The sequence below is a fragment of the Jaculus jaculus genome, chromosome 18 (genome assembly GCF_020740685.1).
Source record: "Jaculus jaculus isolate mJacJac1 chromosome 18, mJacJac1.mat.Y.cur, whole genome shotgun sequence".
Taxonomy (NCBI): Eukaryota; Metazoa; Chordata; class Mammalia; order Rodentia; family Dipodidae; genus Jaculus; species Jaculus jaculus.
The window spans coordinates 49,876,475-49,903,957 of NC_059119.1; the positions used below are offsets into that span (position 1 = coordinate 49,876,475).

Here is a 27,483-nt window from a genome sequence, read left to right on the forward strand (position 1 = left end):
TAAATGTCTTCTCTCAGCTATGCTAGCAGGTGTGTGGTGAACGCTGCAGTCTCAGTGCTCCGGGGAAGAGGCAGGAAGGTCCTAAATGAGAAGCCAGCCTGGGTTGCGTAATGAGAACAAAAACACAGCAGCCAAGACTGGAATTGTAGCTCAGTGGTGGAGTGCTGTCCTAGCATATGTGAGGTCAGTGCTTAGTCCCAAGCACTTCAAGCAGCAAGGGTCAAAGAGCTTTAAAGGAAGAGAAAGAATGGGGGGCAGGTGGGAGAAGAGAAGCCTTTAATACTGTCAGGTTTGTAAGTCATCAGAAGCATTAGCAGTTACAGGTTTCATCATATTAACAGCTCTGTTTCCTTCCACCATGACCCTGGTCAGTTCTAGAAGTCACTCTGCCTACGTGTGCCTGGGTTACACAGGCTGATTCCTTCCTCCGTGAGCCTGATCAGTTCTAAAAGTCACTGCCTATGTGTGCCTGGGTTACACAGGCTGATTCCTTCCACCGTGAGCCTGGTCAGTTCTAGAAGTCACTGCCTACGTGTGCCTGGGTTACACAGGCTGTTTCCTTCCACCGTGAGCCTGGTCAGTTCTAGAAGTCACTCTGCCTATGTGTGTTGGGTCACACAGGCTGATTCCTTCCACCGTGAGCCTGGTCAGTTCTAGAAGTCACTGCCTATGTGTGCCTGGGTTACACAGGCTGATTCCTTCCTCCGTGAGCCTGGTCAGTTCTAGAAGTCACTGCCTACGTGTGCCTGGGTTACACAGGCTGATTCCTTCCTCCGTGAGCCTGGTCAGTTCTAGAAGTCACTGCCTACGTGTGCCTGGGTTACACAGGCTGCCTTGGAAACATCTGGCTTTTCTATGCTCTGGAAAATCTGAGGCTATGTCATTGTAGTCTGAGAGAGACATAACTTTTGCAGGTAAAAAACCCTAATTCGAATGTAGGATTTGCTGCTTGCTCATTGTATGAACCCAAGAAAAGTTAGAAACCTTGCTTCTCTCATCCTGAAATGGGGGTAACAGTGACAGTGACCTTAAAGATGAGTGAAGTAAATGGAACAGTCTCTCTCAAGCACATGGCCAGTTCTCTACGCAGTAATCTAATGACCCTCACTTCTTTTTGTTTGGGATACTGAGGGACAGTTAGGAAAAGATGCAGGCCTGAGGAAGTACTTCTCTCTTAAGAACCAGGTCACCTCACTGAGGCATAGCTGGGCACACTGTCCCGGACCCCCGCTTTGTTTGTCCTACCTACAGCTGTTTCGCATCCACTTCTCGTGCTGAGAATCGCTGGCTGATTCCCCTGCTTCCCACCCTGCACCCTAGTGGCTCGGCTGGAACCTCTCCTCTGATGCTCTGGCGCCCAGCCCGCGTGTGCTGTGCGGACTGGGTGCTCGGGAGATATCCCGGCAGGTGGGAGTGGGCAAAGACAGTTTTGGTAATACCCAGCCACTTAACCTCTGATGCCTTCCATGCAAACCAACACATTCTGAGTACAAACACGTGAGAAGATGGTCTAGAAGGTGGTCAGCACCACCTGGGACAAGAGGTGAGGGCAGAGTGGTCTGGCACAGTGATTGTGCCTAGCTCTGTGGACCGCACTCTACACTCTCTTGGTTTCTGAAGCATCAGGGCCAAAGGTGTATGTTGCTCTTATTGGAAGGTCTTTGATCTCCTCCAGAAGGCCGTTCTAATTCTCCCTTCACATTCCTTTCTGGAATCATTCCACAGCAGTGAGCCTGAAGGTCCCACTGTCGTATGGTTCACGTACATTCTTCTAAGCTGGTGGCTGTGAGCAGTGTGCTGCTTCTCCATCGGGGTGGCACGTGAAGACAGCAATATTTGATCGTCACACCATGTGGTCTTCTAGTATGTGCAAGGGGACAATGGGAGGTTCTTGACCTGGAACCAGGAAGCAGGCCAGGGGTTTGGGCATGTGCCATATCCCTCCTGAAACTGTATGGGAAATTGTGTGTGTATGTTCATAAGTCTCTTGTGGCTAAGTCCACAGTTTATATCAGATTCCGATATTGTCATTATCCAAAATATGTTAATAAAAACCACAGCAGAGGGCAGGCACGGTGGCACATACCTTTAGTCTCAGCACCCAGGAGGCAGAAGTAGGATCGCCGTGAGTTTGAGGCCCGCCTGAGACTACATAGTGAAATCCAGGGCCACCTGGGCTAGAGCGAGAACCCCACAAAAATGAACCAAACTTTAAAATGTAGAGACTTTCCATACTCTGGGGAGTGAGTGTTTCCTGCATGCTCACTCGGTCCCCAGGGGTGAGCGGAGTGGAGTGGCAGCTGGAGAAGCCAGAGCGGCCCGTGACAAGTCCGCAGCCCACGCTGCTCTTCACACACGCTGCAGGGGCCCGGCCTTCCGGCGCCCCTCCGTGCGTCTCACCCGGTCATGGAGACGCGCAGTGCCCTTGTCCTGCAGGGATGTTGCGCGGTGAAGAGATCACAGGCATGTGGGTAACTCATAAACAGAGAGCTCAACAATTGCAGGATGCAAGAATTGCTGTTACAAATGTGTCTTTTTTTTTTTTTCTTTTTATGGTTGGGTCACACTGTAACCCAGGAACTCCCTTTATAGCCCAGGCTGTCCTCTAATGCATCACTATCACCCTACCATCCCTGCCTCCCAAATACTGGAATTAAAGGCGAGCACCTCCACTTCTGACTAAATATGTCATTTTCTTATGTTGCACAATGCCAAGGACATAATAGACCATCAATACATGTGTGATTAAAATTAACATGGAGCCGGACATGATGGTACACACCTGTGATCCCAGCTCTCAGGAGGCTCAGGTGGGAGGAATGCTGTCAGTTCGAGGCCAACATGGACTACATAGTGAGTTTGATAACATAACAAAAACTTGTCCAAAAATAGTAACACAAAGAAGTCCCCAACAAGTAGCACCTGCATCTAGGGTCTGAGGAGGCCTAGAACAGGCCCAGAGCATGGATAGGACTGCTGAGAAAATGATTTGTAAAGGGTATGAAAAGCAGAAGCGTCTGCCAGGGCCCTGATTCGTCTGCAGCATTGACAGAAGAAACAGAAACGTCAGGAAATTGTCCCACGCCTTTCAGGAGCCCTGGAGACCCTTCCTCATTGCTGCAAGCCAAAAGAGCCTGGCTGTCTGTTCACAGTAGGTGCAGAATGTGCCTCCAGGTCCTAGCTCTCTCATGAGGAGGCCTGTAGTCCTGGACTGCCCTGGTATGAAGCGAGACACAGACCAGTGCCAGGGAACAGCTTCCTAGTTGCAGTGCGCCTTCTTCAGGAGTGCTCTCAGCAAGAGTACAGGGCGTAAGCTCCTAACACCACTCTTGACCGGGCTGAGACTCGGAGCGGTTTCTGCAGCCTGCCCGCGCCATGCAAAGGAAGCAGCCAGGTGCTCTGGTCCTCTGCCCCGTAGCCGCTGGGTTCAGCGCACTCACTCCTTACCTGTGCCCCAGCAACCATCAAAACAATAACCTGAAAGTGTTATTTTGCATTCTTGTGTATGTGTGGACACTGTGTGTGTGCATGTTACGGGCTACGTGTGTATGTGTGGATGTGCATGCGTATATGTGTGTTCGTACACGTGGAGTCCAGAGATTGACATTGGATGTCTTTCTCAATCACTCTTCGCCTTAGTTTTTTTTTTTTTTTTTAATTTAATTTATTAGTTTTCTTTTCAGTAAATACAGGCAGTTTGGTACCATTATTTAGGCTCATCTGTGATCTACCCCCTCCCATTGGGCCCTCCTTGTTGATGAAAATGGGTCATGCATTGTGGAGTTAGCCCCCAGTTATTAGTATGATAAATGTCTCTGCAAATCATGACCCAACATGTAACTCTGACATTCTTTCCGCCCCCTCTTCCACAAGATTTCCCTGAGCCATGTTGAGTTCATTTTTGGTCTGCTTCAGTGCTGAGGTGTTGGGGGCCTCTGAGGCTCTGGCTCTCTGATTTGGTAGGAGTTGATTTTTCTCTCCGTTGATCTCCTTCCCCTTTGTGCTGGTATCCAGTTCACAGGAAAACATCACCCTTGCTTATTTCGCCAGTTGTCCCTAGTTTCAGTTGGGCCCCTTTTGAGGTATGTTGGGGCAGCTCTCTTCTTAGGATCTGCATCTATCTTTTTTTCCCTCGTTGTTTGTAGTGCAGCTAGGCGGCCGCCATCTTGACCGGAAGCCGCTCGCCTTAGTTTTTGAAACAAGGTCTCTCACCAAGCCTGGAGCTCACTGATTCACTAAGACTAGCTAGCTTACAAGTCCGGGGCTCCCCGTGTCTCTCTATCCCTGGCACTGGGATTGTGGGCATGCACCACCACACTCCTCTGTTACATGGGTGCTGGGGATCCAAACTCAGGTCCTTATGCTCACATAGTAAGCATTTCACGGACTGAGCCATCTCCACCACCCCTGGACATGTGTTACTAGTGCTTATATAGAGTTGTATATACCTATGTAAAATGTGCAAATTCAACTGTAACCTTTTGTTTAAACAGTTCACACTAAAAAAGGAGTTTTAAATTACGTTTAATCATTGTTTTATAATGAATGTTACTTAGTTTGATATTACTTCACAAATTGGCCTCTCTCTCCTTTTGCAATTGTATTTTCTTTTTTTGAGGAGAAATTTGGTTTTGCCTTTTAACCTGGTTGTGTAGTTTTAGTAAGTACCCTAAAGCAGAATACCCAAAGCAGAACATCCTGGCACTTTCCCCATGTTTCCTTCTTTCTCCTGTGTGGCTGCCAGATTTGGGGGGAATCATCATTTGCAAAAGGTCAGAAGCAAAGGAGGAAAGTTCTTTAGTTAGTTAGGGTCACTGCTGATTGAAAACTAAACATCTGTAACCATGTCAGATTTATTTGTATTTGAAAGGAAACATTTATACACAAGAGCCCTTTTGGTAACATAAAACACACTATAACGCAGTGTGGGGTGGGGGCGGGGAAGGGGAGCGTGGAGGACAGCCTGGGAATCTTCTGGAAGATGAACGAACGTGCTTTGCTGAGTGAGGTCCTTTGCTAATGAAATCTCATAGCATTTGTCAAAGTGCTTTCTTTGTCCAGCGCACTCTCTCCCTCTCCCCGTTTCCCAAAACAAACCTTTTACTGTGTTTGCCAATTACAGATTAAACATTTGGTCATTTTGAAGGAAAAGCGAGAGACTGGGTGAGCTGTCCGAACCTAGTTGAAGCCCTGCGGGCACTCCCTAGCGTCTTCCCAGCAGGACGCGCAGCGCGCACTCTTGCGCCCGCGGCCCACGCTAACGCGCCTTCTCGCCCTGCGCTTCCTTCCTCTGTCTTGCACCCTACTGTCCCCATGGCGACATTCTGCGAAGCTCATTCCATGTGTATGGAACTTGTACGTACTTTTATTGTCCTATTAAATACGTTTCAGTGGTACCTTGGAAGGAATTAGGAACATTCCATCCCGGAGCTCTGCCCCCCTCCGTCTTTGGCCTGCGTGGTCATGCTCACAGCCAACCACGTCGGCATGTACTTCCTTCTCCAAGCACCGACTCTGAGAAGAGTTGAGACGCCGTCGCTTTTCTGTTCAGAGCTTTCTATCTTCTGGTCTTTAGTCTGGGCATCTCTGTGAGTTCGGTTGCCTTTTTACGCGGATGAAAGATGATCAAGTCTAGAAATAAGAGTGGAGGACTTAGTGAAGCCGAGGCCGTCACGTTGGCTTTCTCCCTCCGGTCAGTGTCGCGTCGCAGGACACTCTCAGCTGCACGGCGTCTCCCACACGGCTGTGTCCTTTCAGGACCCAAGTGCTCACCCAGTGAAGGGGCCTTCAGATGCCCTTTCCAGTGCCCGCTATAGAATCTCAACATACCACTTGTCCATGGCTGGCCCTTCTCAGACTTTTTTTTTTAAATATTTTTTGTTCATTATTTATTTATTTATTTGAGAGCGACAGACACAGGGAGAAAGACAGATAGAGGGAGAGAGAGAGAATGGGCGCGCCAGGGCCTCCAACCACTGCAAACGAACTCCAGACGCATGCGCCCCTTGTGCATCTGGCTAACATGGGACCTGGGGAACCGAGCCTCGAACCGGGGTCCTTAGGCTTCACAGGCAAGCGCTTAACCGCTAAGCCATCTCTCCAGCCCTCAGACAACTTTTATTTCAGCTTTTTGAGTGTGAGTCAGCCTCCCTCCCCCAAGGCAAGGACTTGGGAGACTCAGGGTTCATCCCACATCTTCAGAGCATGTAGCCAGCCACATGTCACACTCCTTAGTGTGCCCTGCTCCACCTCTCAGCCCTGCTAGACCCACACGTTCCTGGCTCACATCTTTTTTACCTCTCTTATAGCCATGATGTCAATATCAGTTATCATTTTCCCCATGCTAGCTTGTCAGCTTGGCGAATGTGCGTTTCATCTTGGCAAAGCAGAGTGTGGGCTCCACAGAAACAGCAGTGCCCGTCTTCTCACCACTGCACTGGTACCGTGCTTCTTGTGCATTGTAGGTGTCCCATCAATTCTTCTCTCATTGTTGAAGAATAAACCACTTTTTGTTACTGCCTGCTTGAAGTCTTTTCTCCAAAGCCTACCTGTTTAATCCCTGTGATATAATTATAGATGTTAGTGCTATTTTGGGGAGTCAGCTATACTCACCACTATTCCACTGATTCCATACCTAGTATGCTATTTTTGAACATTTTATTTATTCATTATTTATTTTGTTTTAGGGGTGGGGGAGAGAGAGGGAAGATGAATATGGGTGTGCCAGGGCCTGGTACCACTACAGACAAACTCCACACAGATTCACCGCTTTGTGCATGTGGCTTTATGTGGGTCCTGGGGAGTCAAACGTGGTAGTCAAGCTTTGTAAGCAAGTGCCTTTAACCGCTGAGCCATCTCGCCAGCTCCCTCCTCCCCAGTGTTTCAAGGTAGGGTCTCACTCTAGCCCAGGCTGACCTGAAATTCGCTCTGTATTCTCAGGGTGGCCTCTGCCTCCCAAGTACTGGGATTAAAGGCGTGTGCCACCACACCCAACCAGTATGCTGTTTTTACAAAAGAAAAGTCACCTCTGAAAACATGCAAGCACAAAAGAAAGCATCATTAGGCACAAGGGAAGAATAAAATCTTCATTTGGAATGAAGAGCTGAGCCTGTACCTCCCCCTGATGCGCCAGCCGAGCGAGGTGGGATGTCCGCACGTATGGCCGGGGCTGCAGGCATGGAGACAAGCGCTGAATGGTCTTGCTTTGTCTCCCAGGTGTGGCCGCTCACCTATCTACCGCTCTCGCGAAATGGCAGCTCGCACCTTGGTCCCTTTCCTTATGAGAGACCAGATTCCCAGCACCATCCGAGCTCTGCTGGCCACGCTCCCCAGTAGCACTGACCAGTGTTTCCGGCAGAACCATATTCATGGGACGCTTCTTCAGGTAAGTAAAGTGACTCTGCGTACTTCATTAGAGCAGCATGAGATGAACCTTGGGTTCTCGTGTGCTGTTACAGGCGAAGACTTGATATACAGTCTCTTAAGATTATGTGCAGAACTTATTCTCTTTGAACGGACCAAGCACCTCTCAAGTGTGCTTTTACTCATTGCCAGTGTGAATGTTCTGTTACACAAGGATCCTGGCTGATTATCCTTTGCATTAAACCCTGTATTATACAATATACTTTTTAAAAAAAAAATTTCGAGGTAGGGTCTCACTCTAGTCCAGGCTGACCTGGGACGCATTCTGTAGTCTCAGGGTGGCCTTGAACTCACGGTGATCCTCCTACCTCTATGTCCCGAGTGCTGGGATTAAAGGTGTGTGCCACCACGCCCGGCTGCAACACACTTTCCCATCGAGTGTGCCTGTGGGATATTCTGAGCATTGCAGTCTCCATTTCGGGTGAAGCTGTCAACATTGTGAGAGGTGCTGTAAGTGGTGTGGTGGAGAGCAGAGTGGAATTCCCATCGCCCACAGCCACAGGGGGATGGAAAGAACACGCGCCTTTCTTTCCCGTCTCCTCAGGGCTGTAGAATGTTCCCAGTGTGCGTGAATACAGAAGCACAACAGACAGACGAGAATAGACTTCTTACTGAAACTGTCCTACTTAAACGCCAACCTGGGGACAAGTGGTGACGGTGAAATCTTCTGTTCACATGACTGCTGTGGTCCTCACACAAGGACAAGGCTGAGGGTGGGATTTTAAACGCCAGGTCATATTCCTGGTTTCTGAATAGAATGAGAGTTAGCCATGTAAAACATTTTATAAGGCTGAGGTGGACACTGCTGGCTGTGTGAACTGGTTCACAGCATAGGACTTTGGAGATAGACTGCCTGAGGCTGAATAAAATATCCACCCTTCACTAGCCATACATCTATCTGTCTCTCCAGTTTGGACACCAAGTTAATAGTACCATATATTTCTTACGATTTTGTAAAGACTAACTGGTGCATATAAAGCACTTACATACCTGGTCTGTAATAAGGTATTTAGTTATGATCATAAACTTAATGACCCTGTCCTACAATGGAAGCTCATTTCCTAGGTGGGAATGTAGGACACATCTGTCTTCCTGCCTGCCTTGTTTAGCTGTTGGGCAGAACATAGCGGGTGTCCCATGCAGAGAAAAGGCTGGAGAGCAAGGCTGTGGGTGAGGAGTCAGCACAGCCAACTGCAAGGTTGGGTTGAATCGAAGCTCTGGGTTGGTGGCGGTCACTTGTTCTCAGTCCGTCTTTACACATTTGAAAGCTATCCAGACCTCGCACTGCCTTTGCCTCTCGATATTTAATTAGAAAATAAAACTGAGGAAATAGTAAGACACAGGAACCCACAGCACACACACCATTACTCATTACTCATAGTGAGAACATTTTCCCATCCCTGTAGCCTCTGGCAAATTCTGCCACACATCCCCAGGGAGTCAGAGTGAAGGAAGAAACTGTGTGGTCTTCATGACCTCTTGAATGTAGTTGGATCTTGTGAATCTCCGAAAAATTTTCACAGACCCCCCCCCCCCATGCTATATGCACTACGGGCCTTGCGTGGTTTCTTTTTTAAATATTAATTTACTTGTGTGTGTGCATGGTGGGCAGGGATGAGTGCATGCCACAGCTTGCACGTGGAGGACAGAGGACAACCTCCAGGTGTCTGTTCCGTGCCCCCCGGGTCCTGACCCAGGGTCTGCTGCCGCGCAGAGGAGCGCACCAGTGCAGCTGGCCTGCGAGCTTCAGCCTCGCGAGGTGCTTCCCGTCATAGGCTCCTTGGACTCACAGACACTTGCCCCATTTTGCATCAGCTTTATGTGGGTGCTGGGGAATGAGACGTGACCGGTTTGTAAGCCAGCGCTGTTCACCTGAGCCTTCTCCCCAGCGCCCTCTATGCTTTCTCCTCACAAACTCTAAATCCTCCCCCCCGCCCCCCGCCCTTGGCTCTCCCATGTCCTTTTGGCAAAGAGAAGGGCTGTTATCTCAGTTGTAGAGGGAGGCTACAGACCCAAAGATTCTCCTTGGCTCCTTGGAGCAAGTTAGACCCCTTGAGCCTGGCACCCGCTGGTGGGCACTGGGGAGCAAAGCAGGCTTTCAAAGCCTGCACAGAAGGCCTTCAGCGGCGGCCGGCCTGCCCCACCCGCGGGTGCTGCTCGGGCGTGCTCACACTTCCTTCTGCGCTCCGTTCTGGTCTTGTCGGTGGGCCTCCCCATCTAGATCCCTGCCTCCGCCAACCCACTGGCATTCTGGGTGTTTCTCCAGTTGGCGTAGCAACCAGACAGGTCTTCGACCCTTTGATATTCTCTTTGATATTTACTTTGTTGGCTGTCATGTGAAATTCTACAGAGAGGTAAAAACACTGAAACTCCGGAGCTGTGTGGCGATCACTTGGTTCCTGTTGATAGGATGAAGGGCTTGTTGGGGGAGGGAGCCAAAGTTTAGATGCTGGGGGGTGTCTGTGTTTGTTAAGCCTTGTCTTTCTTAAGGCTGCTTCACCCTGGTTGAAAAAGGAAGTAAGAGGTATGCAAAACCCTTCAGGGTACCATGACTGTGTTGTGCTGGCTCCTCGTGGGCAAAGTCTAAGGGGTTAAGATGGAGAGGAACTTTCGACTTACGGTTCTTCTCAGCAAAAAGCTACCTTTGAAAGCAACAAGAAATGTGAGGAACTGAGAGGAGTGGTAATCTCCATGGGACCTTCAGAGCCAGCTAAGTAAATACAAAATTGTTAGTTTTTCAAGAGCAGGAAACTATTTTGTAATCAGAAAACAAATTCTTTCACAGAACATTTTCTTGAATTATACATTTGACTTCTGCGAAAATGTTTACATAAATATATCAAACCTCGGAGTATTACTTTAGTATACCTTAAAAACAGAAATGTGCTGACCTCTGAGTTTTCTGAGACTATGGAAGAAAGACTCAAGTTATAGGACAGGCAGAAAAAGAACATATGGGATTCATTTCTTAATCATGACAAAACCAGAGGCTCCTAATGGCAACGCCAAAATGTATGGAAGTAGTGCACGTTAGCAAAGGGGCGAAGGTGCAGGGCGCTGAACCCCAGGGAAGGCAGGAGCAGAGCCACGGGCTGCGTAACTCTTCGTTACTTCCTCACTGGAAGCAACACTGCTGGGCCTCCCTGCACCTCTTTATTGCCAGTTCTTAGTGTTGGGAAATTAGCATTAGTAGGTACTTACCACTCCCTAAGGAGTCACATTAGAGTTCAGAAAATTCTCGTGTTGAGGAAGAGTTTAGCCAACAACTCTGAGAAAATATTTATTCTGATTCTATATACTTAACTAACACTTTGGTGTTTCATAAAGAACCACATACTGTTGGAATTTTGGGCTTGTTCATTTTATGTCTCTTTTTGGTCTTTTGTTTTTTTTCTTTTGATGGCATAGAAAAATAAATTGTAGGGCTGGAGGGATGGCTCAGCAGTTAAGGTGCTTGCCCGCAAAGCCTAAGGACCTAGGTTCAATTCCCCAGAACTCACCTAAGCCAGATGCACAAGGTGGCACATGCGTTGTGTCTGGAGTTCATTTGCAGTGTCTAGAGGTCCTAATGGATCTGTTCTGTCTGTCTCATTCTCTAATAAGTAAATAATTTTTTAATAAAAGAAAGAAAAGAAATATAAAATGTAGACCAGGAACAGTGGCTAATGCCTAGAATCCCAGCATTCTAGAGGCTGAAGTAGGAGGATTGCTGTGAGTTCAAGGGCATTCTGGGATTACAGACAGACTGATTTTAGGTCAGGGTGGGTTAGAGTGAGACCGTGCCTCAGAAATAAAAATCAAGGGGACTGGAGAGATGGCTTAGCAGTTAAGCACTTGCCTGTGAAGCCTAAGGACCCCGGTTCAAGGCTTGATTCCCCAGGACCCATGTAAGCCAGATGCACAGAGGGGCGCACATGTCTGGAGTTTGTTTGCAGTGGCTAGAAGCCCTGGCATGCCCATTTTCTCCCTCCCTCTCTCTCTCTCTCTCTCTTTCTCTCCCTCCCTCCCTCCCTCTTTTTCTCTCTGTCTGTCACTCTCAAATAAATAAATAAAAATAAACAAAAAATATTTAAAAGATAAATAAAAATCAAAAGCTGGGTGTGGTGGCACATGCCTTTAATCCCAGCACTCGGGAGGCAGAGGTAGGAGAATCACCATGAGTTCGAGGCCACCCTGAGACTACATAGTGAATTCCAGGTCAGCCTGAGCCAGAGTGAGACCCTACCTCTAAAACCAAAAAAAAAAAAAAAAATCAAATGTAATTCCTGCTCTTTGTGTAAGGAAGCTTTGATAAAAGTAAGCAGTTGAAATGATTTAACTTGTTGAAAATTTGTTGGAAAACCCCTTTTGCATTTATCTGGATATTCTAGGCAGGAGGGTCCTTTTTTTTCTTCAGTTAATCCAAATATTCGCCCCAGTGGCATATGTGGTGATACCAGCACAAGTAAGCTGTGCTTCCCTCCCGATGCCATCATCACATTTCTCAGTTTTATCAACAGAACATGTCCAGCACCTCTTATTTTTCTCCCAATTTGGAGGCTGTATTTTTGTATTTGGTTAATTCTGAGTAAGAACATTCCTGTTTCGGAGCAGTGGCGTTAAGGAGCACTCTTGCCTGCTTGGCTGGCATGGATTTTAGCAGGAGATGGGCTTCAGGCCTCCAGGCCCACTCTGGCAAGTCTACCATGAGAGAAGTAAGATGACTTGGCATCTGTGTCAGGCCTCCCTCCCTCCCTCCTTTCCTCCCTCCCTCCTTTCCTCCCTCCCTCCTTTCCTCCCTCCCTTCTTTCCTCCCTCCCTCCCTTCTCAGTTGAAGCAAGCCCAAGGAGGCTTACTTGCATAAAATCAGAGTCAGTAGAGATGAGGTACCCACTCTGCAGCCTGGGTTGTTTTCTCTGTAAAACGTGCTGCTTCCTTGATGGTTGGTGGGAGGAATGACTTTTTTATGGCTAGGGGAATTAAGCCAAGAATCTATCTCTTTTCAGGTTTTATCTTTTATCATTTGATTTGTGTCCTTAATCCAGTATGAAACGATACCATCAACACTGTGTTCGACGAGGTTGTAGGAGGAAGTCGCAAACCCCAGTGGAGACCCCCACCCTCTGCACACCTCTTCCCTCTGTCTCTGTGGTCTTGCATGTAAGACTCCCAGCTGGAGAAACAGGAGCCTCCCATGGAGCCCAGACTATAGCCGAGTCTCAGTTCCCACATTCTCTGTCGTCCCCGAGGGCTTGGCTAAACTTCTCAAACTTGGGTAGCCATAGCAATTTTGGATTCAGAGTCTGGGAGCTGATGGGATGTGGTCAAAGGTGAGTTAAATCAGCAGACAGCATCCATACTCCATTGTAGGTGCTGTTGGAACAACAGGAGTTTGCCCCCAAGGCCCTCTGAAGCCAAGCATCCCCCTGAGACCTGAGCGTCTCAGAGTCACAGAAGCGGAGCTGAGGGGAAAGGCAGCGCAGCCCGCCGGGCTCCGCAGGCTCTTTCTGGCTCTTTCCACCGTGCTCCGCAACAAGCTCAGGTGCTCCGTGCATGGGAGGCTGGAGCAGGGCCTCCGCACATGGGACGGGGCTCTAGCAGAGCCGACTGGCGAAGACCGCATGAGGCTGGAAATAGAGACACTCTTGACACTGCTTTTGTGGAAAGAAAAGAAGTAAAGGTAGACCAATAAGGTCGAGGAATTATGTAAAGTAGGCACTGTCCAGGAGGTGGGGACTGGACACCTATTGTCCACCGTCGGCCATCCGCCCATGGGCTGGAAGCAAGTCGAAAAGCAGCGACAGAGGATACAGCCACAGGGAGTTCTCTAAACAAGTGCTTGTTTATTAAAAATACGTTCTTAGTAATATTGTTGCATCAGTATGTGTAATTAAATATAATTTAAAAGAATCATTTCCATCCTTAAAAAGTGTAACCGTAGAAGACACCATGCACTTTAAGAATTTCAGTATCTTTCCCATATTTCCTAATAGTACAAAATTGTGAAATATAAAGTAAAACATTGAAATTGTCCAGAAATGAAACATTTCTTGATGCGTTCCATTCGGTGACATAAGATGTTGGCCCGCATCCATTGTTGTTGATTTTATGGCCCAATAATATAATTTGAGACTAGAAAAATCAAAATCAAAAGCATGCAGTTACGTTGGTGTCGTACGTTACAAAAGGACGGCTTGTCAGAACGCTCTTTCAGGAGTGAGTCATACTTTAATGTTAGACAGCGCTCATTCTTGTCACAGGTCAGATTCGTTCTTTCTTTTTGAGGACCACATTCGTCTGAAACGTGTGTGTTGCCAGGAAGGTCCCCAGTCCAAGGAGGGCTAAGGCGAGCTTCTGCTGGGCTGTGACTGTAGATGTGCCAGGGTGTTTAGTGCCCCTGCTGTTCCCAGAGAACCTGAGTGTGGCCTGGAAGGCGGGAGGTGCTGGGCGTTCCCCTGCAGCTACAAGCAGCTACGCCACGTCACCCAGAGAGCCAAACAAAGATTATGTCCTCTTGTCCTGATGCGAAAAGACTGGAAAGCACTGGGCTGTTTTTTAAAAAATTGATGAACTAAATCTTACCTGTTGGCAGTGGATTCCTTTCTGGATATAAGCCCAGAAAAGTCATTTTTAATTAAAATGCCACTTCTGAAGATAAATTAATCCCTTCCTTATAAACATCCAGGAACTTTCATTTGGTGTGTTATTGGGGAGCTTTCTCTAGGTGTTGGAGGCAGCTCCTAGCTGCCAGCTTCCCAGGTCCTGGCTGTCACGAGGGCCACTGTTCACAGGCAGCGCTCTTAGGTTTGTAATGCTTCACGCGGCAGAGTGGCAGCCAAGGGTATGGCGAAGCTAGACAGTAGCCAGCGCATGTTTCCCCAGTGTTTGTTACTGTTCAGGATGAAAGTAGAAGTAATGGTCGATATTTACTTATGTGATAAATAGTATGTCTTACATATAACATATATAATCCATACATAAAACTATTATGTGCATATATTTCCATAGATTGTATAATATATATGCTGGATGGAAAACCAATTATTGAGTACCTATAGAGGTCCTTCTGGAAGGTGATTGTCACTCTCACCCTACTAATAAGAAAAATGAGGGTGGGCTGGAGACAGGGCTTAGTGGTTAAGGCACTTGCTTGCAAAGCCTAAGGACCTAGATTTGATTCCCTAGTACCCATGTAAGCCAGATGCACAAGGTGGAGCACGCGTCGGGAGTTTGTTTACAGTGGCTGGAGGCCCTCGTGCACCCATTCTATGCCTCTCCCCCACCCCTCCCCCCAAAAATAACTAAATAAATTAAAATAAAATCTTTTTTAATGTAAAGACAAAACTGAGGGTGACAGAAGTTGTAGGATGTCACCAAAGTTAAAAAGCATAAACATGGCAACCATTAGAGGTGAGAGTCAGTCCTAGGACTGTTGGAAGCTTAGTGCTGTGCTATGCTACATTGCTTTTCTTTGTGAGGATAGGAATATTTTCCGGGAAAAATGACTTCCCCTGGGGCCTTCAAGGTCCCAACATGGGTATAATGGAAGTTGATATCATCTGTTTGGTGTTCACCAGCTATTGTTTGATAGGCCCTTTGTGCCAAGTATTGTTCTAGGTGTGTGCAATAGCTACACGCAGAGACAGGTCCTCCTGGACAGAGACCACTGCTCTTATGGGGCTGACACACCCTGGGGGACAGGCAGGTGATCACTGCAGCAGACAGCTGCGCAGTTGCTTAGCGCTAATAATTGCTGCAGGCCACAGTGACAGGGGGAACAGGGCAGAGGAGTCAGGAGTGAGTGGGAGGAGAGGAGAGACATTTGGCAGCACTGAGTGAAGAATCACAACAGTTACTGTTAAAAGAAAACGTGTAAACTCATAAGTCAGATGCACAAGGTGGCACATGCATCTGGAGTTTGTTTGTGGTGGCTAGAGGCCCTGGTGTGCCCATTCTCTCTCTCCCTCGCTTTCTCTCTGTCTCAAATAAAAATAAAATAAAAATTCAAAGGCTAAAAAAAAAAATGTGTAAACAGATGGATGCCACCAGAAGACATGGAAGGACTGGAGGGAGGCACTAGAAAGTAGATGTATCTTTTCTCTTCTTGCTGAAATTACTTTGGTTAAATATATTGTAAGCAGGCTTGGCGAGTTTATGTTCCAGACCACTTTCACCTCACAGAGAAGGGTCAACCAAATGGGAGTAGTGGATGAATGAGGTCCCCATGCTCTGGGGACCAGAATCCCTGGGGCCTCTCTGAAGCCCTGTCCCTCTAGGATTGCAGAGCATTGAGTCGGCCTGCCATATTCCGATAAGTCCAAACAAAGAGCCTCACATCCCCCTATGCCTCCTCCTATATGACCTGTACTTACACTGTCTGTGCCTGGGCCTCCGACATAGATGTAGAGTGAAGTTGGGACTGGTACGTTGTATGTGATTTATTTATTTATTGGTTTTTACGAAGTAGGGTCTTGTTCTAGCCCAGGCTGACCTGGAATTCACTGCATAGTCTCAGGGTGGCCTGAACTCACAGCTATCTTCCTACCTCTGCCTCCCGAGTACTGGGATTAAAGGCATGCACCACCATGCCCAGCTGAGACTGGTATGTTTTTAATTAGCATATATTTACTGGGTAGTTTTTAAATGCATAAAGCTGCTGGGTACCATGGGAGACACCGCAAGCAGCTACATAGTGGCAATACATGATGTGTGCTAAACTCATGGCCACGGTCACACATCTGAGGCAAGGCCAGGATGGGCTAGAGTAAGCAGGGAAGGCTTCATGGGGACATTGGGTCTTGGGGTAAACCAACGTCAGAAAGTATTTGCCAATGTGTTGGCTTTGGGAGGTGACTGGGGGCATGCACATGAGAGACCAGACACACAGGCCACACTGTCCAATTCCTCCAACATCTAGCCTTCAGAGTAGGGTGTGCCTGATGGATGTGTGTATAAAAGACTATGGTAGTGTGCTATTTCTTATTTTATACTAAGAACTGATACTTCCCATGTAGCACATTTGTACCTGTTGATAGTATCTTGTTTCCAAGATAAACAGTGGGCAGATGTGCTCAAAGTGGTCATTTATTTTGTTCTTTTTGTTGCTTTGGGTTTGATGTTTTTGGAACAGAGTCTGGATAATGTAGCCCAGGCTAGCCTTGAGTTCTCTACATAGCCCAGGCAAGCACTGAACCTGCCTCTGTCTTATTCCTTTGAGTGCTGCAGTTCGAAGACTGTGCTACCACAGCTGGCTTGAAGAAGTCATTTCTTGAAATGAGTATGGGCAGATGCTGCAGTCAGTTTATCTTGTCTAGACCCAGGCTCTACTACATGCTAGTTCTCTTTCTGGTTGGTTACTGAAGGTTTTTGCCTCTTCCTCTTCCTCTGTTAACTGGAAAATGAAATTTAATGTTGAGTCCTTGAGAGCATTAGGTCAGTCAGCACACGGGAGGTGCTTAGCAGAACAAGATTCCAGTGCCGCCACTTCTGCTGCTGCCGCCTCTGCCGCTGATGTGAAGGGTTTATAATGAAAACACGCAGAGATCCCTGATGCAGAAAGAGATTTTGAGCTAAAGAAGCTGCGCTTTAGGAAAGTGAATACGTATTGAAACAATACTGCATATGTCAAGGCTCCTATTATAGCTAGGGTGATGTGAACATGAGAGAAAGGTCAGCTTTGGCTCTGTGTCCAGCGATGCAAACAGAGCTTCCTCGGGCCAGCCACGGGTCCCCGCCTCCCTTCCTCTACCTTCAAGACCTCATGCTGACGTTCGCCGAGATCTGTAATTGTAGAGTCCCTGCCTAGCAGGCTGGTTTTCTGTGCCCCTGTTTTCTTTGGAATTGCGTGCTTCCCTCAGCCCCATCAGAAACTTGATGAATGAGGGCTGGGGCACCGGCGGCCCGCCCCAAGTTCTAAGGGGAAGGTTGAAGTTCAGAAAGTGAAAGGAGATACAGGGCCCACCCTGAGAGAATAACCCAGCACTTTCTCTGCGTTCGTGTTCACCCTCAGAAGGCATGCTTCTCATCCCCGCCTGCCCTTCCATTCTTGTTCCTTGAGACTGGTTATGACTCAAGATAACTCCAAGTATACTGGTAAAAAGCCCCAAGAACAAAGCATGGCACTGTGTGTACACCGTCAGGCTTCTGTTTCCTAGAATTCTTAGCTCATGTCTGATGGTGGATGGTTCCTTCATGTGGTGGAAGTTGTTTTGATGTTTCCCCATCCAATGAAAATAGTATTGTTTGTTGTTTGTTTTTACCAGATGCCAGTCTCGTAGGCAGAAAGTCATCCCTCATTGTTTGGGTTGGCACATTATTTTGGGGATTACAGAACATACATAGTTATTCCACAGACCTTGGATTCATTTGGGACACCCAATTTATTTCAGTTACCAAGGAATTAATTGGCATTTTAAAAGTAATATGATTGAAAATGCCCAGATAATTAGTCAGCCTGGAGGCCTAAAAAGTAAATGAGCCGATGGACACAAAGAAATATTTATAAAAGAAATAAAACTCATTTCCCATTTGAAAACCGATGGTTGTCCAGCCCCTCCATCTTGTCATTTGCCTCTCATTTAGAATTTTTGTTCCATGGCACCTTGGCTTTTCTCCATCTTACTATAGGATGAGATGAGATAGAGAAATAGATTTCTTTCAAATACTCATGAAAAGCTGGGTGTGGTGGCTCAAGACTATAATCCCACCCTTGGGAAGCTGAAGGAGGAGGATTGCTGAGTTTGAGATCAGCCTGGGCTAGACTGAAAGCCATCCTTAAAAAAAAAAACACCTTAAGCTAGACTACGTTAGCTCAGCAGACTACAATGAGCTGTGTATGGAAATAAATAAACAAAATGGGGATGCAGAACTCACCCAGAAATCCCAGCAGGAGCTTCCTCTTTCCCTCTTTCCCTCCTTCCCCCCTCCTCCTCTCCTCACCCCACCCTGAAAAGTGCTGTGAACATGGAAGCCAGCCCACTTTTAAAATCCTGGCTGCTTAATATTTGCTTCTTGTGCTGTCCCAGCCTGCCCCGGATCCACTTGCACAATGTATAGCTGAAACTTAAATCTGCTTCCTCAGACTCAGGGACCAGAGTCCAATCCTAAGTTCTGTTTACTCAGGAGAGCTTTGGAAAATAATACATGATTACAGTTTTCTCACAGATTGTGCTCAAAGCACCAGTGCATCTAGATACAATTACCGTCTGTTTCATTGAGCCTCTCCTAGATGGGAGATAGGAGGCTGTCTGAATAAATCTCTAAGAACTGAGGTTCTACACACAGCCCAGGATATCAAAATTTTAACTTTGAGTTAAACATAAAGCCTTCTTAGCCGGGCATGGTGGTGCACGCCTTTAATCCCAGCACTCGGGAGGCAGAGGTAAGAGGATCACCTGGGTTAGGGGCCACCCTGAGAATACATAGTGAATTCCAGGTCAGCCTGGGCTAGAGTGAAACCCTACCTCGAAAAACCAATAAATAAATAAATAAATAAATAAACAAACAAACAAAGTCTTCTCCAGATTCCCAGACATAGACTTCAAAAACATTAGTGGATAATTGCTCAATATTATATGAGCTTTATGTGTATAAAAGGACACTGTCAAGTTAATACCTTCTCAAAAATTATATATTTTTTGTGTTTGTTTGTATTTTTTATTGACAACTTCCATGATTATAAACAATATCCCATGGTAATACCCTCCCTCTCCCCACTTTCCCCTTTGAAACTCCATTCTCCATCATATCCCCTCCCCCTCTCAGTCAGTCTCTCTTTTATTTTGGTGTCATGATCTTTTATTATGATGGTCTTGTGTAGGTAGTATCAGGCACTGTGAAGTATCCAGGCCATTTTGTATCTGAAGGAGCATGTTGTAAGGAGTCCTACTCTTTCTTTGGCTCTTACATTCTTTCTACCACCTCTTTCACAATGGACCCAGAGCCTTGGAAAGTGTGTTAAGAGATATTGCAGTGCTAAGCACTCCTGTCACTTCTTTCCAGCACCCTGATGCCTTCTGAGTCATCCCAAGGTCACTGCCATTTGAAAAGCAAAGGTTCTCTACTAAAAGTGAGAGTAGCATTAATATAAGGGTATGAAGTGCTTACTGGGAAGTTTCATGAGCATAGTATATACATTTAGCTTGACAGCAGCAGATGTTACACCCCTAGGGTTCATGACCACCCCTGTTTGAAGTTTTCAGTATCAGGGATGTGTTCCCTCCCATTGAGCGGGCCTCCAGTCCAATTAGAGGGCAGTTGGTTTCCACCATGACAGACGTGCCACTATTGCACCTTTTGGCTCATTTGCCCTGGCTGGCCAAATATAAGGCTTGCAGTGACCACTGTTGAGTATCTTCACCGGTGATTTCTCTCTCTCCCATTGAACTGCATGCAGAATGGCTTCTTCCAGCTTTCTGTCAGCTGGTCTACATGGAGGAGGTTATCATCTCAGTTCCAGCAGGATTTCTCTGTGGCCTTGCAGCCCAAGTATGTGGAGTCTTCAGCAATAGGGTCTTACCATCAATTCCTGGTGGGAAACCAAGGGCCTCGGCAATGGCCTGTAATGTTTTTGGGGGCATCAGGAACCTCCTTGGCCAACAACCCACTGGACAGTATCCCATCCCTGGCACTGAAAATTTTCTAGTAAAAATCTACAGCTCCTGAGTATTCCATTGTCCAAAAAAGTAGGTTTCCATATGATTTATTTATATCCTCTTAGATTTTGATTAGCCCTCCCTCCACCTTTCCTTTACTCAATCTCTTCCACTGACCTCACTTGGGCCTTGTCATCCCCATTAATCTGTTCTTAGACTTACATATATACAATAGCATCCTATTAAGTGCCCTCCTCCCTTCCTTTCTCTTTACTTTATGTCTCTGTACCAGCTTATTGGCCTTTACTCCTGAGTTTTCTTCCTACCCACACAGAAGTCCAAGCACATCCTTAATACCTCTTTTAGAAATCATCAAGTAATTCTTGTGCATGGTTTTTTTTTTTTATTTTATTTTGGTCTGTTTTAAAGAGTTGGATGAGGCTGGCCATGTGGCTCAGTGGTACAACATCTGCTAGCATGTATGTGGCCCTTGATTCTATACCCAGCAGTATGAGTATTGGAGAGGGGGGCAACAGGGCTACGTCATAGAGTGGAAGGCAGAGAACTATGTGTATTACAATGAAATCCTTTTGTTTTAAATAAACTCATATTTTGGGAAACATAAGTGAACTAAATGTTACTTGCTACGAATGGGGTTGATAACTGTGCTTAGAATTTGTACTTGTGAAGATTTGTGGGTTTTGCCAAATGGTGGTTGCCTTCCTGCTTCACCCCCACCTCTTGTTCTTGTTGATGATGATGTCTGTTACTGTCACCGGGGAGCGAGTGTGTGGTACACGTTTGCTCGGTGGTGCTCGGAGGCCGCTGGCGGGGGTGGGGCTCTCTGACGTTGCGTTACTTGAACACATAAATGTTGAATTGCTAATCTTTATTGTTTTTGCACTAGGATCTTGGTCTTATCCGTATTTGGGCTGCCTTTTAAGTCTCTGTGAAATTTCTATTTAGATGGGACATTCTTTATTAACTTCCTAAGAATCACATTTGTAAAAATAACTAAAATTATTTGATTGGAGTTACTTTTATATTAAATGGATTTAAAGGGGTTTTTATTGTGACTTTGAAGAGTTTACAAGTGCCAGAATATCCCATTCCCTTTGTTAATCTTCAAAGAAATCAACTTAATTAACATCTTACATGTGCTGTTTGATTCCCCCCCCTCCAAATTCTCTATTCGAGCCTATAAAAAGCCTGTACTTCTTATAGACCATAAGACAGGTTTTACATCTACATTCATGTTCATTTATGGCAAACTTTATACTTCTCCTTTCTTCTTTGGTTGCAGGAAATATAGCACTTAAATATCAAATCATGTTTCTGAAATGTAGTATCAGTTTCTTACTTTAAATTTTATTATATTCGAATATGTGAGATAGGTTCAATTACCAAATTATGGTTCTCATCCTGGAAAACAGTATTCATTCATCAGTTTAAGTTATTTTAAGAGTCGTGAGATTCCCAGATGAACTTGTTTGTTAGAGTTTAAGAAAGGCCCTGGCGTGCCTTTTCCATGATGTTATTCTGGAGGTCAAGTTCGCTGCTACCTGCTTACTTACCTAACTGAGCCCATGTGGGGTGACCATGCCTTTGTCTCTGTGGCCATCAGCTGGGTATGTTACAGATGGTCTTCTGTTAGCTTCAAATGCCAGGAAGGTCTTGAGGCTAGTAATATCAGTCATACGTTGTCACAGCCTAGCAACCACCTAAGTTCTTGATTTCACCAAGAAAAATTTGAGTTTATAGAGGGCCAGAGTTGTGCTTGTTTTTCTAAACAAACATGTAGTCATTTGATTTGTCACTTTTCTAAGGCTAATTTTGGTATTATTGATCATACCTGTGTGGTCTAGCATTTCCCAAGTCATTGAGTCCCAAGGATTTGTTTGTTTTTGCCTTCCCAGCACAAACCACCACACCTGGGTGGGGTTTTTGTATGTGTTCGTGGTGTGCCGGTGTTGGGGTGTGTGTGTACGCACGCGCGCATTGTGGAGGCCAGAGGTCAACTTTGCGGGAGGTTCTTCCTTACTCGCTCTCTAGCCTATTCTTTAGGCAGGTCCCTCACTGAACCTGGAGCTCATCTGTTCGGCTACACGAGCCAACCAGTGAGGTCCAGGGATTCCCTGTCTCTCTCTCCCCAACCCTGAGATTATGAGCACGTTCCATTATGCCTGGCTTTTTTTTTTACTTGTGTTCAGGGGTCTAAACTCAGGCCTTCATTTTCATAGGGCAAGCACTTTCCCAACTGAGGTATATCTCCCCAGGGGGAGTATCTGGCTTGCATGGCTTCTGGGGAATTCAACCTGGGTCCTTAAGGCTTCTCAGGCAAGTGCCTTAACCACTAAGCAATTTCTCCAGCCCTGAATTGTGTCTTTAAAAACCATGTTGTATTCTTTAAATATTATATATTCTTGATAATTTTTTCATCTGTTCAACCTGTGAGTTTATAAGCAGTATGTTAGCAACTGCTATCCATGAATTTGTGTATTCTTTTATTTTTTTCTTTATTTTTTATTTATTTGAAAGTGACAGACAGAGAAAGAGGCAAATAGGTAGAGAATGGGCACACCAGGGCCTCCAGCCACTGCAAACGAACTCCAGACACATGTGCCACCTTGTGCATCTGACTTACATGGGTCCTGGGGAATTGAGCCTCAAACCGAGGTCCTTAGGCTTCACAGGCAAGTACTTAACCACTAAGCCATCTCTCCAGCCCCAAATTTGTGTATTCTTTAATTGTATAATTTTTAGTGTAGTATTTTTTTTTAATTTATTTGAGAGCGACAGACACAGAGAGAAAGACAGAGGGAGAGAGAGAGAATGGGCGCGCCAGGGCTTCCAGCCTCTGCAAACGAACTCCAGACGCGTGCCCCCCTTGTGCATCTGGCTAACGTGGGACCTGGGGAACCGAGCCTCGAACCGGGGTCCTTAGGCTTCACAGGCAAGCTCTTAACCGCTAAGCCATCTCTCCAGCCCTAGTGTAGTATCTTGAAGTTCTTAAAGTGCTGAAATTTTCATGATTATTATCTCTTTTAGGGAATTGTTCTTTTATCACTAAATAACTTCCTTCTTTATCCCTGTTAATGCCTTTTAGCTTAAATTCTATTTTTTGTCTATAGTGGCCATTGCTAAACCAACTCTTTTGCCCAATACTTTTTCATCTGTATTTTGGCCTTTTTACATTCATTCTATTCCATCTCATTAAGTTATAGTTTTAGTTGTCTCTTATGAACAGTATATATCTGATTTTATTTTTATATAGAGTCTGATCATCACTATTTCTTTTTAAATGATTTTTTCTCATAGGATAGTGTTGGGTATACCAAAAAGTTGTGAAGGTTTCCATACACCCTACCCAGTTTTCGCTGCTATTCCCATCTTACATTACTGTGGCATTTGCCGCAACGGAGGAGGCAGTTGGCACTTTACTATTAACTGCATCCAACAGCTTCCTCTGCTTTTCACCTGATGTCCGATTTGTGGTCAAGAATCCTGGCCAGGTTGCCACATTGTACTTAGTTGTCATAGTCCCCTTAGACTCCTCTGGTCTGTCAGTTTCTCATGTATTTTTCTTGTTTTTTATTAGATAAATAGCATTAAAGACTACTAGCCAGATATTCTGTAAAGATTCCCTCAGTTTGAGTTTCTCTGATTTTTTTTTTTTTTTTTTTTTTTTTGGTTTTTCGAGGTAGGGTCTCACTCTGGTCCAGGCTGACCTGGAATTCACTCTGTCATCTCAGGGTGGCCTTGAACTCACGGCGATCCTCCTACCTCTGCCTCCCGAGTGCTGGGATTAAAGGCGTGCGCCACCACGCCCGGCATTGATTTTTTTTTTTTTAAATGGCGAAACTAGAATTTGGTAGCTTAGAGAAGAATGCAGAGGTGCCGTCGTCGTCATGTCAGTGGTGCGGGCTGTCACTTGCTGTCGGCGTAGACAGTGCTTTAACCTTGAGCACATGGTTCGCGTCGCTGGTAGAAATCACCCAACCAAGAGCAGCTTCTGGGAAAAAGAGGTTGATTTCGGCTTATAGGCTCGAGGGGAAGCTCCACAATGGCAGGGGAAAACGTGTCATGAGCGGAGAGTGGACATCACCCCCTGACCAACATCAGATGAACCATAGCAACAGGAGAGTGTGCCAAGTACTGGCATGGGGAAACTGGCTATAACACCCACAAGCCCGCCCCCAACAATACACTCCCTCCGGGATGTGTTAATTTCCAATCGCCATCATGTGGGAACCCAGCATTCAAAACACCTGAGTTTATGGGGGACACCTGGCTCAAACCCTCTTTACCAGGTTTGTCCACTGCTACTCGCTTTCCTTCCCACCCCTCCCTGCATTGCACACAGTGGCAGTTTGATGCAGGTGTCCCTCTAAACTCAGGTGTTCTGAATGCTAGGTTCCCCGCTGATGGAGATTTGGGAATTAGCGCCTCCTGGAGGCGGTGTATGGTTGGGGCGGGATATGAGTGCTGTAGCCAGTGTCCCCTTGTCAGTATTTGTCACCTTCTCCTGTTGCTATTTCTACCTTATCATGGCCAGGGGATGATGTCCACTCTCTGCTCATGCTGTCGTTTACCTGCCATCATGGAGCGTCCCCTTGAGCCTGGAACCCAAGATAAACCTCTTTTTCCCACAAGCTGCTCTCGGTTGGGTGATTTCTACCAGCAGTGCGAACCTGATTGCAACACACACTCTGCTCTTTAGAGGGAAGTTACTAAATGCAGAAGATACTGAAGAGGTAGAGGGCGAGAAGTTAAGTTTCACCTCCAAAACGGAGGGAGTATCTTCCTAAATTTGAAACTCTGGGTGGAAGATCTATTTCTTCTCCATTGATGTACATTTTCAGGCATTGATGTAAAATATTTCATTTATTTACTTATTTATTTGAAAGAGGCAGATGGAGAGATTGAGAGTGGGCGGGGCACCAGGTCCTCTAGCCACTACAAAGGCACTCGACACGCATGCGCCACCTTGTGCATCTGATTTTACATGGATACTGGAAAACCTGGGTCTTTTGGCTTTGGAGGCAAGCACCTTAACCGTTAAGCCATCTCTCCAGTCCAGACATTGATTTGGTTATGTCAGTATAGACTTCAAAGCTTAAATCTTTTACTTTGGGCTATAATCCAGTAGTCCATCCTTTGAGCTCAGCCACTGGCAGGGAGCTCTTTCAGGTTGGCTCCTGTGTCCCTTAGACATGACTCTATCCTTTTAGTATGGTTGGTTGTTTTCTTCCTTTCTGGTATTACAGAATGTTTTAAGCTCACCCAGATCTACACCGTCATTTCCCCAAGGAGCCCCTGGTTCCTTTCATTGGTAGTGAAACTAGAAACCAGCATTGGAACAGCGTGCACTCATTGCTGCTGGAGTGTCGTTGCGTCTGCGACTTAGTGAGCACAGTCAGGAGATGCACACACATATACTAGCCTATTTGTACACACGTAAACATAATTTCTGTCTGCATCTCTCTGATGGGTATTAAGCTAGACATGAGTTCGTGATGATATCTGTGATTCTAGCCCAGTGCTGCCCAGACCCTTCTACTTCACTTCCTTGCTTTTCTGCAACTTCTCAACCCAACAATGACAAACCTAACTCTCATCACCTACTACCCATGTATTTCTAGTTATTTCTTCAACATTGGTGTGCTTGTATAGACATTTCCAAGCTATACTGCAAGACATGCATGGGCCGGTACTTGCCACACAAGCATGAGGAACTGTGTTCCCATCTCCACATAAAAACCCAGGTGTGAGATCTGGAGTAAAAGTGCTTCCTTTGCAGACGTGAAGGCCTGAAGTAGGCCCAAGTTTGATTCCCCAGTGCCCACATAAACAGCTGGGTGTGTTCACACATCTGTCATCCCTAGTCCTTGGGGAATGGTGACCAAAAAGTTGTTGAGGCTCACAAAAACAGCAAGCTCCAGCCGGGTGGGGTGGTGCACGCCTTTAATCCCAGCACTCAGGAGGCAGAGGTAGGAGGATCGCCATGAGTTCAAGACCACCCTGAGACTAGAGTGAATTCCAGGTCAGCCTGGGCTAGAGTGAGACCCTACCTCGAAAAAAAAAAAAAAAAAAAAAAACCACACAGCAAGCCCCAGAATCAGTGAGAAACTCTATCTCAGGGAAACACACAGATGAACAATGGAAGGAGACACCTGACATGTGCACAGACGTGTGCATCTGCACACACATGTGCATGCACCACATATACTGCACACCAACACAAGAATAAAAAGCTGGTGTGGTGGCATGTACCCTGGGTCAGAGTTGGGTAGTCTAACCACATTGATCAACTCCAGGTTTAGTGAGAAACCTTGTCTCAAATAACAAGGTGGAGAACAGTTGAGGACGATACCTGATATCCCTCTGTAGCCCTCACACGCGTGTGCACACATATTCTCATGCACTTGTATGCATGTAAACACGCATGAACATATGCACACCACACACTATAATAATTAATAAAATAAAACACATGCCACTCTTTTGTTTTTTAATCCTACAAATTTCCAGTCCAAACGCTCTTCACATTTTTTCTATAGCAGGATTCTTTTGTCACCTGATTTGCGATTTGATTTTTTGTAACTGGTATAATAAAGCTCGTTCTTTGTTCTCACAGTGAACGAATGGCATTGTGCATTTTGAAAACTGCGTCATGTGTCCTCTATACAGTATCAGGCAGATTCGTTCTCCTTAAAATCTCTCAAACACTGCCCTCCCCTCAACCCTCTGGCAACCTCTTGTCTGTTTTCGCCCCTTTCTGAATGTCGTGTGAGTGGAATCTCGTGCAGTATGTGCAGCCTTTGCAGCGTGGCTTCTTTTACGTAGCAATGACATTCAGTATTTGTCTGTACTTAATGAATAGCATGTTTCTTTGCATTGTTGAGTACTGTTTCTTGGGCCGCTGTACCACAGTTCACCTATGAAAGATGTCTTAGTTGCCTCCACTTTGGGGGCACCAAAGAGTAAGAGTGGTAGAAATATTTGGGTGTAGGATTCTGTGTGGACATAAGCTTTTAAAGCAGTTGGAATAACTATGTAGCATATCTCTGGGTCATAAGGTAAGTCTGCATTGATTTTTATAAGAAATGGGCCAGCTGTCTTCCAAAAAGATGACACCATTTTGCATTTCCACTGGTAGTGTGTGAGATTCCCTATTGCTCTGAGTCAACCTTCTGGCTGTTAGCTGTTCTGGTATGGTGGTATTTTGGTTTTTTATATAAAGGTTAATGCTGGGCTGGAGAGATGGCTTAGCAGTTATGGTGCTTGCCTGGGAAGCCTAAGGACCCAGGTTCCATTCCCCAGTGCCTCTGTAAGCTGGACGCACATGGTGGCGCATGTGTCTGGAGTTCATTTGCAGTAGCTAGAGGCCCTGGTGCACCCATTCTCTCTCTCTCCCTCCCTCACTTCCTCTCTGTTTCTTCCTCTCACTCCCTCTATCCTTCTCTCTCTCTCTCTTTCTCTCTTTCTG

The 27,483-nt window shown here is 46.1% G+C and overlaps 1 protein-coding gene across 4 annotated transcripts in view; it reads left to right on the top strand.

Moving 5' to 3' along the window:
* Thada (THADA armadillo repeat containing) overlaps positions 1-27,483 on the top strand; it is a 343,908-nt gene that overhangs the window by 169,522 nt on the left and 146,903 nt on the right. For all 4 annotated transcript variants that reach the window (XM_045137566.1, XM_045137568.1, XM_045137567.1 and 1 more), the window contains one exon: positions 7,216-7,384. In XM_045137566.1, the coding sequence (XP_044993501.1) occupies positions 7,216-7,384 (169 nt within the window). The remainder of the gene's footprint in view (positions 1-7,215; positions 7,385-27,483) is intronic.